The sequence below is a fragment of the Delphinapterus leucas genome, chromosome 6 (assembly GCF_059928025.1).
Source record: "Delphinapterus leucas isolate spDelLeu-1000000601 "Yukka" chromosome 6, BTC_Dleu_Yukka2, whole genome shotgun sequence".
NCBI lineage: Eukaryota > Metazoa > Chordata > Mammalia > Artiodactyla > Monodontidae > Delphinapterus > Delphinapterus leucas.
Genome location: NC_143134.1, coordinates 78,255,905 through 78,274,702, shown reverse-complemented (window position 1 = coordinate 78,274,702; position 18,798 = coordinate 78,255,905). Strand labels below are relative to the sequence as shown.

The 18,798-nt window shown below is 39.8% G+C and overlaps 1 protein-coding gene across 1 annotated transcript in view; it reads right to left on the bottom strand.

The window, feature by feature from the left end:
• The window catches only part of TMC1 (transmembrane channel like 1), a 131,707-nt gene extending 122,978 nt beyond the window's left edge, over positions 1–8,729 (bottom strand). Inside the window, exon 1 of the mRNA XM_022573505.2 lies at positions 6,893–8,729. Within this exon, the coding sequence (XP_022429213.2) occupies positions 6,893–6,908 (16 nt within the window). The 5' untranslated portion in view covers positions 6,909–8,729. The remainder of the gene's footprint in view (positions 1–6,892) is intronic.
• Between the last annotated feature and the right edge of the window lie 10,069 nt (positions 8,730–18,798).

Genomic DNA, 18,798 nt, shown 5'->3' with positions numbered 1-18,798 from the left:
AATCAGCCATACAACATGCTCCTGTTTGTGGTTACTACATATTATATACTATTAGCAGAAAATTGTCTAGGATAGAGAGTGAAAACTGGCTAGAAAGGAAGCAAGGAACAAGAAAGTTAGTATTTATGGAAGACCTCCTTATATATAAGTAAGCTGGACTAAAAGGGATGAAATGATTAGTTATAGTAAACAACCATCATTTTATTATCCCAGTTACTCTGCTTTTATGGGAACTTTCCTACTACCTCCCCAACATTTTCTGTGAATTGTATCCTGACATAAACATACACACATTTATTCACCCACATAGCTGAGAAAATGGAAGATTTAGGTACTCTTAGCCTCAGTCTTACCTGTCACGTCTACTACAAAAGAGAGAAAACCACATGCAACTGGAAAGAATGAAGCAGATTTGCAGAGGTAAAAGACAAAGAGAATTTCCTGGGTTTGCTATAGGGCTTCAGTCTCTGGTTCTAGCTGAGCCTGAGACTCAACTTTATTCTTCCTTTGGGCTCTGGGAATCCCCCCCACCAACCCCCCACTATATTTTAGCTTAGGCTAGCTAAGCTGGAATATGTTGTCTTTAACTAAATGGCCCTTAACTAACACACCCACTCAAGTTCTAAATCCTGTAAGAAGTGAAGCCAGGATTCAAACCCAGGTCTGCATGATTCCAACATTTGTTCCACTCCCCACACTGCCAAGAGTTAATGATATGGTGTGGTGATAAGAGCAAGTACAGTTCTGCATAAACAGAACCGCAGCAGTCAGAACTTTAAAGTAATCATCCAGACATACCCAGAACTGATCAGACTTGTATCTACGGAATGTTTCGGCTCCACAGCTAAGGGGTGATCTGGATAAACTGAAGAATGTTCACTAGAGAGCCATAGAAGAAGATTAAATAATTGGAAATGAGAAAAAGTGCATAGTATATATTGCCTCCACAATTCAATTGGTACTTCATATCCTGCACCCAAACATCTTTCTCGTAATGGTCTTACACTGCTTTTTAATATTTTCTATGTCTTTGTCTCATCTCTTCAAATAGGTTTTGAGCTTCTTCAAGTCAAGGAATATCTATTATACTTTTTTTGTATTGTGTTAAATGAATTAAAATTAAAGAAGACAGCTTGTTCAAACACAAGAGAATAGAGGATAATTTAATAATAGTACTGGTAAATATGAATCTCTACATTGATGGGAACTGACTTTTTCCAATACCACAACAAGAAGAGGAGAAAGAATTCTCATATACTAATATGAGATATTTAAATTAGTGTTAGGGATAAATTTCCAAATTGAAGCAATTGTTGTAGCATGTGTCCAAGAGGAAAAGCCTTAGAGATTCAGCCTCTACATAGGGGTATTTTTTTTTGTCTAGGACAGTTTTGGTTTGGATCCTTTTTACTGTCTCACTAAATAATGATTTATGGACTTCATGCCCCTTCTTCAAGCCTTTCCAAGACCTATGAAGACATCAGACAAGAGTGGAACTTTATCTTTTTTTCCCCATTAAAATACACTACAGAATATACTTAGTATTTCTGAATATTGGCATATGGAACTCAAATACTAAAAATCTGTATCTTTAGTAAAAAAAAACATACCTGTGAGTACTACCCCAAAGTAGAAAAATATGTTTTGAAGGTATTTACCTTATATCATTTAAAAGTTATGGTAACTGAAGGAAATCCTCTAATACTCAAGCCAAAGCATACTATAAATCCAGTATTGGAATTTTTGCTTCCAGCCACAATGAGGTAATTAGGAATGCATTAACCCTATTACCTTAAGCAGCTAGACATCCAGACAAAATATATGAAACATCTCTTTTCAGACACTGCTCAAAAGAAAGCTCAAAACAGTGATTCCTCAAAGAAGGAAAGCAAATGAGATGCACCCTGACATTGCCTGATCATTTTGTCTAAGGAGAGTTTCTAGGCTGCAACACAGGGAGGGGGAACCCAAACAGAGGCTTGTGGTCTCACTGAGTTAAGGAGAAACAGTTCTGATTTCACACACACACACACAAACACACACAGAGGCGGGGGAGATGGCGAGCTCTAGATCTGCAGACAAATCTTTTCTAACGTTGGCTGAGTACTGATGTGTGCATACATGTGTGGTAACTACCAAGGCCAGGGAAAGGACACTAGAAAGGATGGGCAGAATAGTTTCTGAAGTTCACATGAGTCAGGAAAAGTTCGGATTTTCCAGCAGTCAGCGAGGAGAGACCTTGTAATTCAAGAAGCATTGGTTAGAGTCCTCAGAAAGTTATTGCCCAGACCAAATTAGCCCTGCTCTGAAAACACCCTAACATAGCTTAAAACCAAGTCTCAAAAGCATCCAGCTAATTTAAAGTTAATTGCATCCCAGAAAATAATCCAACAATATTTAAAGGAATACAGAAAAATCCAGGACCCAAAAACATAAAATTTAACATTTCCAACAGTGAATTTAAAAATCACCAGGTAAGCAAAGAAGCTGGGGAAATAATGCCTCCCACCCAGAAGAACAATCAAATCAACTGATAGAAACAGATCCAGTAAAGGCCAGCATGATAGAATTAGCAGACAACAACAGTAAAACAGCTATTATAAATACACTCCACATGTTTAAGAGCATAATGAAAAAAATAAAAAATATTTTAAAAATATAAACCAAACTCTATAGATGAATAATACAGTATCTGAAATGTGAAATACATAGGATGGGATAAACAGTGGATAGATGTTGACGAAGAAAAGAACACCAAACTTGAAGACATCAATTTTATTCAAAATGAAACATAGAAGGAAAATAAGATTAAAAAATGAAAAGAACATTTGTGACTGTGAGATGATGGTAAACAGTCTAAAATATATGTAATTGGAGGGAAAGTCAGAAAAAAGTGAGGAAATAATGACCAAATTGTTTTAAATTTGATGGCAACTATAAACCAAATATCCAAAAATGTCAGCAAATTCCAAACAGAAAAAGAGATTAATAAAACTATACAAGGGCAGAGCATAAACAAATTGCTAAAATGAACACTAGTAATGGGAACATCTTAAAAGTAGACAAAGAAAAATGACATAAAGATAAGAATGATCACAGACTTCTCATCAGAAACTATGAAAGACAGAAACCTTTAAACACTAAAAGGAAAACAACCTAACAAACTAGAATTCTGTTTCCATTGAAAATACCCTTCAAAAACTAAGGTAAAGACTCTTTCAAACAAAAGTTGAGAGAATTCATTGCCAATAGGCCTGCTTTACAAAAAATATTAAAGGAAGTTATTCATGCAGAAGGAAAATGATACTAGATAGAGATCTGGATCCGAAATATGGAAGAAAAATCACTGGAAATGGTAAATATATTGATAAATATGAAAAACCTTTTCTTATTTTTCAAAATTTCTTTTAAAGATAACTGAGTGTTTAAAGCAAAAATGATAATGATAGACTGTGGAGTTTATAATATATGTGGAAATAAAATGTACAAAAACAATAACACAAAGTATAGGAGAGGGGAATAAAATTATACTGTAGTAATGCTATTAAAATATATGTAAAGTGGGGGCTTCCCTGGTGGCGCAGTGGTTGAGAGTCCGCCTGCCGATGCAGGGGACACGGGTTCGTGCCCCGGTCTGGGAAGATCCCACATGCTGCGGAGTGGCTTGGCCCGTGAGCCATGGCCGCTGAGCCTGCATGTCCAGAGCCTGTGCTCCGCAACGGGAGAGGCCACAACAGTGAGAGGCCCGCATACCGCAAAAAAAAATATATATATATATATATATTTATATATATATATTTATATATATATACATATGTAAAGTAGAATACCATTATTTGAAGGTAGAATGCCATAAGTTAAAGCTGTATACTGTAAACCCACTAAAATAGAATAACAACAAAAAAAAAGCTAATATACCAATAAAAGAGGAGATACAATGAAATAAAAAAACACTCCAAAAGAAATTAAAAGAATAAAGCACAAAGATATATGGGTTAAAAGAAATAAAATAGCATAAAACACATTAAACATCATTAGCCATTAGGGAAATGCAAATTAAAACCACAATAAGGTACTACTACACACTTTCCCCAAGGGCTAAAATTAAAAAGATTCACTTGCAATATCAACTTTTGGTGAGGATGTAGATCACTAGCACTGTCATGTATTGCTGGTGAAAGCACAAAATTATACAGCCACTTTGGAAAGTAATTTGGCAGATTCTTATGCAGTTAATCAAACACTTGCCATACAACCCAGCAATTACAACTCATACATTCACACAAAGACACATACTCAAATGTTCATAGCAATTTTTTTAATAATAGCCCCAAATTAGAAACAACTCAAATGTTCATCAACAGGTGAGTGGATAAACAAACTGTGGTACACCATACAATGGAATACTACCCAGCAATAAAAGGAACACTACTGAAATGTGAATGAATCTAGAAAGTATTATGCTAAATATAAGAAGCCAGACACAAAAGAGTACATACTGTATGTTTCCATTTACATGAAATTCTAGAAAACACAAGCTAATCTACAGTGACAAAAAGCAGATTAGGGGCTGCTTAGGTCTAGGGGTAGACTATATGGGAGGTGGGAGTAGAATGTGTGGATTTATGCCAAAGGGGCATACGGAACATTTGGGGGAAGTAGAAATCTTGATCGTGGTGGTCATTATGGCATGTATACATTTGTCAAAACTTGCCAAAGTGTATATTTTAAATGTGTACAGTTTATTGTGCACACATTATACATCAATAACACTGTTTTTAAAAGTGGAATGAACAAAATGGAAATAAAACAGTGCCAACATTCTATCAGTCATAGGAATACTGTCCTTAGTCATCACTAATGGGCACTTCAGACCCAGGAAGTGCTGTCGACTTCAGAGAAATCCTGAAAGCAAAGGCCAAGCTGGAAACAAATACCTCAATGTTCCTAATTTTTAAAGGCCTTAAAGAACTTGCAAAGCAATGTTTCTGGCTCTGGTTTTGTTTTGATAATTATTCAGTACTGCCCCAAACACATTAATCTACAAATTCTTTGAGAAGAACTCTGTCACATCACGTTCTTCCCAGAGCACATAAAAAGAATCAAATGAATTGTTTGCTGAATGCACCAATAAGTGACCAAATGAATGAATGAATAAAATAAATTTCTATGGGAATTAATATCCCAACACAGCTGTATATTATTTATCTCTTGTAGAAAATGCTACCTATCCATCTTTAAATATGATAAAAGATCATTTATTGGAGCACCACAAATCTAGAATTTTGAAGAATCTGTATGAGCAGGGCTGAGTTTTATTTTTGCATTGTTGAAAAAAAATCATATGGCCAAACAATAGTATAGAAACAAGGCGATGATTGCCACCTTTATTTTTTATGTTATATCAGAGTTTACAAATGGCTTTCACAAACATTAACTCATCTAAGCCATTTAGGACCACTATTTTACCAATAGGCAGTTTCTGTCTATAAATCACAATCTATTGATGCACTGAAAGAAAATTTCTGAGGGCTTTACTAGTTAATCTGTTAATCTGTTTCAAACAACGATGAAAGAGAGAGGGTGGGGGAAAGATCTCAACATGCTACATTTTAAATTACAATTCAGGATTAGCATCATTTTTACAAATGGTTAAGATAGCCTGAGCAGCCTTACTGCAAGTTTTTGTAAAAACTGTTGGAGTTCTAAAGAGAGCCTGACAATACCTTCACTACCAAATAGCCTGAGGAGTTTGAGGACCCCAGCTTGGAACACCCTAAAGGTGCTGAAGTTGAACATCTTATATAAAATTTGAACCCTACACTTATTAATGGAAAACCAACCCCACCTATTAAAAGCTAATACACAACTATGAGCTATTTCTAATAGCCTCTTTGGAAAAGTATGTTGAGCCTCAAAAGAAGCGGTTGTTTTTGTTTTTGTTTTCTAAAAGCAATGACCTGTTTTGATAATAATATTCCTAAGACTGCCCAGATGTTTGAAGTCCATAAGATAACTGAGCATATTAAATAGGATACTGCTCAGATTCTCAAGACACAGGCCTGGGTGACTTGATTATCTCTACATGAGATCTCTGTCTCCACTTTCCGTTCTAAGATTAAATAAGTCAGCTAAAGGAACGACAGAGACCAAGGCCATTTGGATTAGAAGTTCTAGGCTGAAAAGCAAATATCCATTTCCAGGTTTTCCATATTTAAAATTTTTACCAGTTTGTCTTTTGGGGACTGAAATGAGGATGACAACAGATCCAAAGTAAGCTGCATTAGCATCACAAAATGACAACTGAATATGCCACCCACTATCTCCATAGTACTGAAAATGCACCTCTGTGACAAGTCACAGGTACCAAGAATGTTTCATCACATTGCTTCACTTCACATAAATACCCCCCATAGGGTTTTATGTCTCTCTTCTTAGCTTTCTCTGCCTTAATCCTCTTTCCTCTACTCTTCAGCTTTACTTAATTCAGAACTGTATCTAATTCACAAATTGAAGCAGGACAGGTCTCCCTCACAAACTCGGCCCACACACCGATCTGACAAGAGGTCACTGCTATGGACTAAACCCCAAGTAGGAGTTGCTGCACTGGAATATCAGTGTATTTTGCTTTCCCCCATTAGCTTCTTAAATGAAAGAAAGGTAAGTTCAAGCACTTACTAGCTGGTGAAATCATACATCCATTAAAGAAAAGAAGTTGAAGAAATATTGAACCCTTCCCAATCTCTCAAGAAACAAAGGGACTCTCCCCACAGAAAAAATAGAAAGGGGAATGCCCCAAAGAGGAAACAAAAATTGTGAAACAAACTTTTCAAAGTGCCCAATCCCTAAGAAAGGTAGAGTATCCTACAACCAGGTCTTTATTTTGAAATACCTTTCTTGGGTGGCATCCTGGTGGTGTCCTGTCAGAACGTCTCGGCTGCCGGTTAACGTGAAGAAGGATGACAGGTTGAAGGGACAAATGTTTCAGGTCTGGTCCGGCACATGCACACAGTTCTGCCTGTTGCTGAAAGTGCTCCCTGGTGCCATTTCACAGTCTGAAACATAAGAAGGTACTAACTTCCTCACCATTAAATTTTCATGAATGTTTAGTTTGCCATTTAGGGATGGAGTACTCAGGTCAAAAGGGTTGTATGTGGGGCTCATGTCTGAAATAAAACTAAGCTGATCGTGCAAGTGGTATTCAAAGCAAATCTGGCTTCATCCCATTCTGTATGTGCTTGCCTGCCTCGTTTTAAATACCTTCCATTCTAGGGTTTTATCCTAAATACATGCACAGAGGGCAGTGTAAGGGAAAGCACTTTTAGAAAAGTGAGAAATACCACTAAGCAGACTTTGTAAATTAAATGAGTAAATAAAGAAGATACTCCTATGTGTGGAGTTCAGGTTTAAGCAGCAAAGCCACAGCGCATTCAGTTTAGCTGTCAATCTCAATGTGGGGAAACTTGGAGATATTGTGTTCATTTTCTCAAATTCTCTGAAAATAAAACTTGCTATAACAGGAAACTTATTTTCTGGGAAGTTTACAAAAATTTTTTTTTTCTATTAACACTTCTCAAAGGAAGGTAGTAATCCTTGCTTTAAAATGGTAAACAAAAAAGATTTCCATCACTGAAAAGAAAGGGACAAAAAGTGCTGAAATCTAATGTTGCAAAAGAGGCTGCCTTTTGAGAGGGAGAACACGGGCATTCTCTGGTTACTTCGGTGATAGCCGCTGACCTTGGCAAGAGGAAACACTGTTTTGAAATGGATCCTGGTGGCCCATTACACCAAGGCAGCTTTTGGCGTCACAGATGGATTTGTGCACAGATCTGACCCTTCTAGAATATAAAGCCTACTACATAGGCTTTAGCTAAAGTAGTGTGTAGCACACCTGGAATTATGGTTTAAAACAAAGCTCTGTAAAGTGATGCTCACTTAGCTTTTTCTCTGGACATTAGATCTCAACTGTAATAGTAAGATAGGATATAGCTGATACAAGTACTTACATTTAAAGATTTATAATGAGAGTTATGTGGTTCTTTAACTTGGGAATTTATAAGGAAATTGAGAAGTTTTGTTGCAAATTGTTGGACCTATAATCTAGAGTGAGAACAGTATGTAATTTAATTTATATTAACTTTAAAAATATGTAAAATAACTCTAAATTCTAATCTAACAAAAACCATAATAAACTTATAAATAAAGTAACAAGACGTTCTTCAAGCTTTCTGTCCAAAAAATTATAAAAACAATACTAAACAAAAGATTAAACACAGAAACCAACCAAGAAACATAGATTAATTCACGCATGTTAAAATTTAAAATTTCTATTCATCGAAAGATGTTTCAAAGAAATTAAAGTAGAAAATACTTACAACTCACACAACACTTCATAAAAGTATAAAAAACAAAGAACTTCTACTTATCAACAAGAAGAAAATCAGCACCCCCAAAAGGGAAAAAAATGGGAAAAGATTTGAACAAATATTACACATAGGAAGATATAAAATCTAATAAAAATGAACAAAACGAGAATTTGTCAATACAGTTAGAGGGACGAGGGGAAGATGGCGGAAGAGTAAGGTGCGGAGATCACCTTCCTCCCCACAGATACACCAGAAATACATCTACACGTGGAACAACTCCTACAGAACACCTACTGAACGCTGGCAGAAGACCTCAGACCTCCCAAAAGGCAAGAAACTCCCCACGTACCTGGGTAGGGAAAAAGAAAAAGGAATAAACGGAGACAGAAGGATAGGGACGGGACCTACACCTCAGGAAGGGAGCTGTGAAGGAGGAAGTTTCCACACACTAGGAAGGCCCTTCGCGGGTGGAGACTGCGGGTGGCGGGAGGGAAGCTTCGGGGCCGCGGAGGAGAGCGCAGCCACCGGGGTGCGGAGGGCAAAGCGGGGAGATTCCCGCAGAGAGGATCGGGGCCGACCGGCACTCACCAGCCCGAGACGCTTGTCTGCTCACTCACCGGGGCGGGCGGGGCTCTGAGCTGAGGCTCGGGCTTTAGTCAGAGCGCAGGGAGAGGACTGGGGCTGGCGGCGTGAACACAGCCTGCAGGGGGTTAGTGCGCCACGGTTGGCCGAGAGGAAGTCCGGGGAAAAGTCTGGACCTGCCGAAGAGGCAAGAGACTTTTTCTTCCCTCTTTATTAACTACTGCGCGAGGAGAGTGGATTAAGAGCGCTGCTTAAAGGAGCTCCAGAGACGGGCGCGAGCCGCGGCTAAAAGCGCGGACCCCAGAGACGGGCATGAGACGCTAAGGCTGCTGCTGCCGCCACCAAGAAGCCTGTGTGCGAGCACAGGTCACTATCCACACACCCCTTCCGGGGAGCATGTGGAGCCCACCACTGCCAGGGTCCCGGGATCTAGGGACAACTTCCCCGGGAGAACGCAGCACGGCGCACCTCAGGCTGGTACAACGTCACGCCGGCCTCTGACGCCTCAGGCTCGCCCTGCACTCCGTACCCCTCCCTCCCCCGGCCTGAGTGAGCCAGAGCCCCCGAATCAGCGGCTCCTTTAACCCCGTCCTGTCTGAACGAAGAACAGACGCCCTCCGGTGACCTACAGGCAGAGGCGGGGCCCAATCCAAAGCTGAGCCCCGGGAGCTGTGCGAACGAGGAAGAGAAAGGGGAATCTCTCCCAGCAGCCTCAGGAGCAGCGGATTAAAGCTCCACAATCAACTTGATGTACCCTGCATATGTGGAATACCTGAATAGACAATGAATCATCCCAAATTGAGGAGGTGGGCTTTGAGAGCAAGATTTATTATTATTTCCCCTTTTCCTCTTTCTGTGAGTGTGTATGTGTATGCTTCTGTGTGAGATTTTGTCTGTATAGCTTTGCTTCCACCATTTGTCCTAGGGTTCTATCCATCCGTTTTTTTTCTTTAAAAAAATTTTTTTTCTTAATAATTATTTTTTATTTTAATAACTTCATTTTATTTTATCTTAATCTTATTTTATCTCCTTCCTTCCTCCCTCCCTCCCTCCCTGCCTCCCTCCCTCCCTCTCTCCCTCTCCCTCTCTCTCTCTCTCTCTCTCTCTCTTTCTCTCTTTCTTTCTTTCTTTCTACTTTTTCTCCCTCTTATTCTGAGCTGTGTGGATGAAAGGCTCTTGGTGCTCCAGCCAGGAGTCAGTGCTGTGCCTCTGAGGTAGGAGAGCCAACTTCAGGACACTGGTCCACAAGAGACCTCCCAGTTCCACATAATATCAAAAGGCAAAAATCTCCCAGACATCTCCATCTCAACACCAGCACCCAGCTTCACTCAATGACCAGCAAGCTACAGTGCTGGACACCCTATGCCAAACAACTAGCAAGACAGGAACACAACCCCATCCATTAGCAGAGAGGTTGCCTAAAATCATAATAAGTCCACAGGCACCCCAAAACACACCACCAGACGTGGACCTGCCCACCAGAAAGACAAGATCCAGCCTCATCCACCAGAACACAGGCACTAGTCCCCTCCACCAGGAAGCCCACACAACGCACTAAATCAACCTTAGCCACTGGGGACAGACACCAAAAACAACGGGAACTACGAACCTGCAGCCTGCAAAAAGGAGACCCCAAACATATTAAGATAAGCAAAATGAGAAGACAGAAAAGCACACAGCAGATGAAGGAGCAAGATAAAAACCTGCAAGGCTTCCCTGGTGGCGCACTGGTTGAGGGTCCGCCTGCCGATGCCAGGGGACATGGGTTCATGCCCTGGTCCGGGAAGATTCTACATGCCACGGAGCGGCTGGGCCCGTAAGCCATGGCCGCTGAGCCTGCGCGTCCGGAGCCTGTGCTCCGCGACAGGACAGGCCACAACAGTGAGAGGCCCGCGTACAGCAAAAAAAAAAAAAAAAAAAAAAAAATGATAAAAACCCACCAGACCTAACAAATGAAGAGGAAATAGGCAGTCTACCTGAAAAAGAATTCAGAATAATCATAGTAAAGATAATCCAAAATCTTGGAAATAGAATAGACAAAATGCAAGAAACATTTAACAAGGACCTAGAGAACTAAAGATGAAATGAGCAACGATGAACAACACATTAAATGAAATTAAAAATACTCTAGATGGGATCAATAGCAGAATAACTGAGGCAAAAGAACGGATAAGTAACCTGGAAGATAAAATAGTGGAAATAACTACTGCAGAGCAGAATAAACAAAAAAGAATGAAAAGAACTGAGGACAGTCTCAGAGACCTCTGGGACAACATTAAATGCACCAACATTTGAATTATAGGGGTTCCAGAAGAAGAAGAGAAAAAGAAAGGGACTAAGAAAATATTTGAAGAGATTATAGTTGAACACTTCCCTAATATGGGAAAGGAAATAGTTAATCAAGTCCAGGAAGCACAGAGAGTCCCATACAGGATATATCCAAGGTGAAATACGCCAAGACACATATTAATCGAACTGTCAAAAATTAAATACAAAGAAAGAAAACATATTAAAAGCAGCAAGGGAAAAACAACAAATAACACACAAGGGAATCCCCATAAAGTTAACAGCTGATCTTTCAGCAGAAACTCTGCAAGCCAGAAGGGACTAGCAGGACATATTTAAAGTGATGAAGGAGAAAAACCTGCAACCAAGATTACTCTACCCAGCAAGGATCTCATTCAGATTTGACGGAGAAATTAAAACCTTTACAGACAAGCAAAAGCTGAGAGAGTTCAGCACAACCAAACCAGCGTTACAACAAATGCTAAAGGAACGTCTCTAGGCAAGAAACACAAGAGAAGGAAAAGACCTACAATAATGAACCCAAAACAATTTAGAAAATGGGAATAGGAACATACATATCGATAATTACCTTAAATGTAAATGGACTAAATGCTCCCACCAAAAGACACAGATTGGCTGAATGGATACAAAAACAAGACCCATATATATGCTGTCTACAAGAGACCCACTTCAGACGTAGAGACACATACAGACTGAAAGTAAGAGGATGGAAAAAGATATTCCATGCAAATGGAAACCAAAAGAAAGCTGGAGTAGCAATTCTCATATGAGACAAAATAGACTTTAAAATAAAGACTATTAGAAGAGACAAAGAAGGACACTACATAATGATCAAGGGATCGATCCAAGAAGAAGATATAACAATTGTAAATATTTATGCACCCAACATAGGAGCACCTCAATACATAAGGCAAATACTAACAGCCATAAAAGGGGAAATCAACACTAACACATTCATAGTAGGGGACTTTAACACCCCACTTTCACCATGGACAGATCATCCAAAATGAAAATAAATAAGGAAACACAAGCTTTAAATGATACATTAAACAAGATGGCCTTAATTGATATTTACAGGACATTCCATCCAAAAACAACAGAATACACATTTTTCTCAAGTGCTCATGGAACATTCTCAAGGATAGATCATATCTTGGGTCACAAATCAAGCCTTGGGAAATTTAAGAAAATTGAAATTGTATCAAGTATCGTTTCCGACCACAACACTATGAGACTAGGTATCAATTACAGGAAAAGATCTGTAAAAAATACAAACACATGGAGGCTAAACAATACACTGCTGAATAACGAAGTGATCACTGAAGAAATCAAAGAGGAAATCAAAAAATACCTAGAAACAAATGACAATGGAGACATGACGACCCAAAACCTATGGAATGGATCAAAAGCAGTCCTAAGAGGGAAGTTTACAGCAATACAATCCTACCTTAAGAAACAAGAAACATCTCGAATAAACAACCTAACCTTGCACCTAAAGCAATTAGAGAAAGAAGAACAAAAAAACCCCCAAAGTTAGCAGAAGGAAAGAAATCATAAAAATCAGATCAGAAAGAAATGAAAAAGAAATGAAGGAAATGATAGCAAAGATCAATAAAACTAAAAGCTGGTTCTTTGAGAAGATAAACAAAATTGATAAACCATTAGCCAGACTCATCAAGAAAAAAAGGGAGAAGACTCAAATCAATAGAATTAGAAATGAAAAAGGAGAAGTAACAACTGACACTGCAGAAATACAAAAGATCTTGAGAGATTACTACAAGCAACTCTATGGCAATAAAATGGACAACCTGGAAGAAATGGACAAATTCTTGGAAATGCACAACCTGCCAAGACTGAATCAGGAAGAAATAGAAAATATGAACAGACCAATCACAAGCACTGAAATTGAAACTGTGATTAAAAATCTTCCAGCAAACACAAGCCCAGGACCAGATGGCTTCACAGGCGAATTCTATCAAACATTTAGAGAAGAGCTAACACCTATCCTTCTCAAACTCTTCCAAAATATAGCAGAGGGAGGAACACTCCCAAACTCATTCTACGAGGCCACCATCACCTTGATACCAAAACCAGACAAGGATTTCACAAAGAAAGAAAACTACAGGCCAATATCACTGATGAACATAGATGCAAAAATCCTCAACAAAATACTAGCAAACAGAATCCAAAAGCACATTAAAAGGATCATACACCATGATCAAGTGGGGTTTATTCCAGGAAGGCAAGGATTCTTCAATATACAAAAATCAATCAACGTGATACACCATATTAACAAATTGAAGGAGAAAAACCATACGATCATCTCAATAGATGCAGAGAAAGCTTTCGACAAAAATCAACACATATTAATGATAAAAACCCTGCAGAAAGTAGGCATAGAGGGAACTTTCCTCAACATAATAAAGGCCATATATGACAAACCCATAGCCAACATCGTCCTCAATGGTGAAAAACTGAAACCATTTCCACTAAGATCAGGAACAAGACAAGGTTGCCCACTATCACCACTCTTATTCAACATAGTTTTGGAAGTTTTAGCCACAGCAATCAGAGAAGAAAAGGAAATAAAAGGAATCCAAATCGGAAAAGAAGAAGTAAAGCTGTCACTGTTTGCAGATGACATGATACTATACATAGAGAATCCTAAAGGTGCTACCAGAAAACTACTAGAGCTAATCAATGAATTTGGTAAAGTAGCAGGATACAAAATTAATGCACAGAAATCTCTGGCATTCCTATACACTACTGACGAAACATCTGAAAGTGAAATTAAGAAAACATTCCCATTTACCATTGCAAGAAAAAGAATAAAATACCTAGGAATAAACCTACCTAAGGAGACAAAAGACCTGTATGCAGAAAATTATAAGACACTGATGAAAGAAATTAAAGATGATACAAGTAGATGGAGAGATATACCATGTTCTTGGATTGGAAGAATCAACATTGTGAAAATGACTCTACTACACAAAGCAATCTACAGATTCAATGCAATCCCTATCAAACTACCACTGGCATTTTTCACAGAACTAGAGCAAAAAATTTCACAATTTGTATGGAAACACAAAAGACCCCGAATAGCCAAAGCAATCTTGAGAACAAAAAACGGAGCTGGAGGAATCAGGCTCCCTGACTTCAGACTATACTACAAAGCTACAGTAATCAAGACAGTATGGTACTGGCACAGAAACAGAAAGATAGATCAATGGAATAGGATAGAAAGCCCAGAGATAAACCCACGCACATATGGTCACCTTATCTTTGATAAAGGAGGCAGGAATGTACAGTGGAGAAAGAACAGGCTCTTCAATAAGTGGTGCTGGGAAAACTGGACAGGTACATATAGAAGTATGAGATTAGATCACTCCCTAACACCATACACAAAAATAAACTCAAAATGGATTAAAGACCTAAATGTAAGGCCAGAAACTATCAAACTCTTAGAGGAAAGCATAGGCAGAACACTCTATGACATAAATCACAGCAAGATCCTTTTTGACCCACCTTCTAGAGAAATGGAAATAAAAACAAAAATAAACAAATGGGACCTAATGAAACTTCAAAGCTTTTGCACAGCAAAGGAAACCATAATCAAGACCAAAAGACAACCCTCAGAATGCGAGAAAATATTTGCAAATGAAGCAACTGACGAAGGATAAATCTCCAAAATTTATAAGCAGCTCATACAGCTGAATAACAAAAAAACAAACAACCCAATCCAAAAATGGGCAGAAGACCTAAATAGACATTTCTCCAAAGAAGATATACAGACTGCCAACAAACACATGAAAGAATGCTCAACATCATTAATCATTAGAGAAATGCAAATCATAACTACAATGAGATATCATCTCAGTCAGAATGGCCATCATCAAAAAATCTATAAACAATAAATGCTGGAGAGGGTGTGGAGCAAAGGGAACACTCTTGCACTGCTGGTGGGAATGTGAATTGGTACAGCCGCTATGGAGAACAGTATGGAGGTTCCTTAAAAAACTACAAATAGAACTACCCTATGACCCAGCAATTCCACTACTGAGCATATACCCTGAGAAAACCATAATTCAAAAGGAGTCATGTACCAAAATGTTCATTGCAGCTCTATTTACAATAGCCTGGAGATGGAAACAACCTAAGTGTCCATCATCAGATGAATGGATAAAGAAGATGTGGCACATATATTCAATGGAATATTACTCAGCCATAAAAAGAAACGAAATTGAGCTATTTGTAATGAGGTGGATGGACCTAGAGCCTGTCATACAGAGTGAAGTTAGTCAGAAAGAGAAAGACAAATACCGTATGCTAACACATATATATGGAATTTAAGAAAAAAAATGTCATGAAGAACCTAGGGGTAAGACAGGAATAAAGACACAGACCTACTGGACTTGAGGATATGGGGAGGGGGAAGGGTAAGCTGTGACAAAGCGAGAGAGTGGCATGGACATATATACACTACCAAATGTAAAATAGATAGCTAGTGGGAAGCAGCTGCATATCACAGGGAGATCAGCTCAGTGCTTTGTGACCACCTAGAGGGGTGTGATAGGGAGGGTGGGAGGGAGGGAGACGCAAGAGGGAAGAGATATGGGAACATATGTATATGTATAACTGATTCACTTTGTTATAAAGCAGAAACTAACAGACCATTGTAAAGCAATTATACTCCAATAAAGATGTAACAACAACAAAAAAATGAATGAAGCATCAGCAGTAATTTTACAGAAGAGGGAACACACAGCCAATAGACATATGAAGAAAGTTCCAGTGTCATCTAGAGAAATGCAAATCAAGACCACAAGCGGTAGGGGCATGCTAGTTTAAACCTCATAAGTTCCCCGGGTGAAATTTGAAACTGGCTCCATGCATGGAGGGCAAGGAGAGACCAAAGAAAGAGGCAGGCCACTCCAGATTCATAGCTGGTGGCTTTAATAAACAAGGGAACTGACATTTGAGGTTTGTCTCTGGTGGTCGCAAGACGAGTAGATCTCGGCACTGCCCTGCAGAATGTTAAGGGTTTATAGAGAGGCTTTAACTGGGTTAGGTTTTGTATTCAGTCCCGATGGTCTCAAAAACACATTGCTCTTGCAGGACTTTGTCTTTGAGACGGCTCTGGTGCAGGGAAGGCAGGCAGAATGCACCTTCCAAGGACAGGAAAGGGGATAAGGAGCCTCCAATTGCCCAGGTCCAGCTTGAGGGTCAACAACAGTCACATCCTCTCTACGACCTCCTCCAGCTCTCCACCCCTCCTGCTGGCTCTTACAATTTTACATGCAACCCTTTTTCTACAATGTGCCCTGAGTGGTCAACAAGAAATTTCATTAGCATGGCTCATTTGCGGCTATCTGGCTACATTAGAGGCAAATACCACAGCAACAATATGGGCACGTGCAAGAGAAAACACAAATTAAGGTAACAATTCACAAAGTAAGAAACAATTTTTTCCATTAAAAGCCCCATGATCCAAACCACTGATTTATTAAGCTCCCTAGGTGGGGGTTGGATTACTCAGGGTGTTCACTTGTATCCCCGTGTGCTTTAGTAAAAATGCTGCATGGTGTGAACACACACATTCTACCTGGGTAATGGCACAGGTGCCTCCTTGGGAGGCAGTAATATTGTCCAAGACCACCCTATTTCAGAGGACAGCTTTCCTCGTTAGAGACATTTTAGTGTTCAGCAAGGACAGGTTCTGTCGGCTATCATAAGGCTTGCTGGGTGAATTTAATAAGGGCTTTTATGTGAGCTATACCATCCTCCAGGCCAATGAAAGGAACAAAGATGGCAGCCAGATGATCGTACCAATGGAAACAGAATGTACCCTTCTGGCCTTGAGGAGAAGGAGGTTGGCAACTTTTGTTGCTGTGGGATAGATTTTCTCCTGTGCCCAGGGAAAACCCAGGGTACAGTGGCCGAACCACCTAGATGGAAACCATGGCCAAAGATTCATGCCACAGAACCACTGGGTTTCATTTGGGTCTCCCCAATAAATACCTGTATGGTGTGACCATTCTGTACCAAACTAGTCACTATCTTTTGATGTAACAGAATGCGCAGTTCTGGTGATATCTATCTTATATCCCTGGTACAGTAAGGCAGGTTCTGTTTAAAATGCTTTTTCTGGTCCCAGTGTAGGGTTGAATGGGTGCTCACAGGTCCGAAAGCCGAGGTGAGTACATCCTAAATCTAAGTGTAGCCACCCATGGCTCTGATGATGGTATTCATAGGACCCTTCTGGTCAGCAATTTGATGGGCTGTGTAGTTTGACTGACATAAAAAGAATACCCATTGATAGTGTGTGCCACAGGCCAGGTTTTTGGATCAATATCGCTAATGTCAGATGAATTAAGAGTACTAATTCTAGTTTGTTCTTCCTTTATGCACTGCTTTAGTGCTTTCCAATTCCCTCCGTGCAGTGGTGACACCAGCCATGTCAACCCCAAGAAGGTAGAGGAGGGCAGTTGCCCACAGTCCAACTTTCAGTGCAAAGGGAAATGGCCAGGGCTCATGAGTGATCACCAGCCAAAATGTTCTGAGTTCAGCCCATCGGCTGCTGTGGTTTGTTCCTGTTTCCATCCAGATGGTGTCAGTGTTGGGCTCAATAGCAAGTGCAGTCCATGTGGGTGGGTTGCCCCTACTAGACCCCTCTGTTTACTGGGCATCAGCAGCAACTTCCACTATTCCCTCTCTACAGCCTACAGGGGCTGCCACAGGACTAGGGACAGAGGCATTTGGAAAACCTACATGTTCTATAGGGCCTAGTTGTACCTGCATTTCTAGAGACAGTGGGCTGGAGGACACGTTAGTCCTCTTCTGCAAATACGCATGCCTCTTAGTCAAAGTGGGAGTTTGAACTATGGCAGAGGTAGGTCGGTGGAATATATTCGCAATCCAACCTTGACAGCAACAGAAGTTCTTACCATGATACACTGTTCTTTCATGAGAGGCTCTACTGGAAGAGTGCTGTGTATGCTGCTAGGAGCCACTGTTCTATGGGCTATACCAGGTTTCTGCCCCCTTCCAGAGTTGGGACCAAAATCCTAGGGCTACTCTCTCCTTCTGTTGTCTCTGCTACAGTTCCCAACCCATACTTTCTGGAGTCACAGACACATCTAACTCAAATGGTAGCCCTGTTTGGGAGATGCCTAGAGCTTTAATCTCCTTAGTATGTTTGCCCTCTCAAAGGTGGCTCGTTGTTCTGATCTCCAGGCTCACACATGTCCTTTCTTTACCAGGCAGTATAAGGAATGGAAACACTGTGCCAGGTAGAGAATAAAAGTCCTCCAAACCCCCAAAATTCCTATAAAAGCTTGCACCTTTTTCATGTTCTTAGAGATTAGCTAGGCTTGCACCTTGTCCATAATAGCTCTGGGACAATTCACATCTTACCTGATCATATGACTCCCGGAAACTTTACATTGGTGACTGCACCTTCAGTTTTCTGTGTATTCACCTCCCATACACTTGCTCACAGGTGTTCCAGCAAAATCTGCAGAGTGTGAAGTCAGCAGAGGCAAGG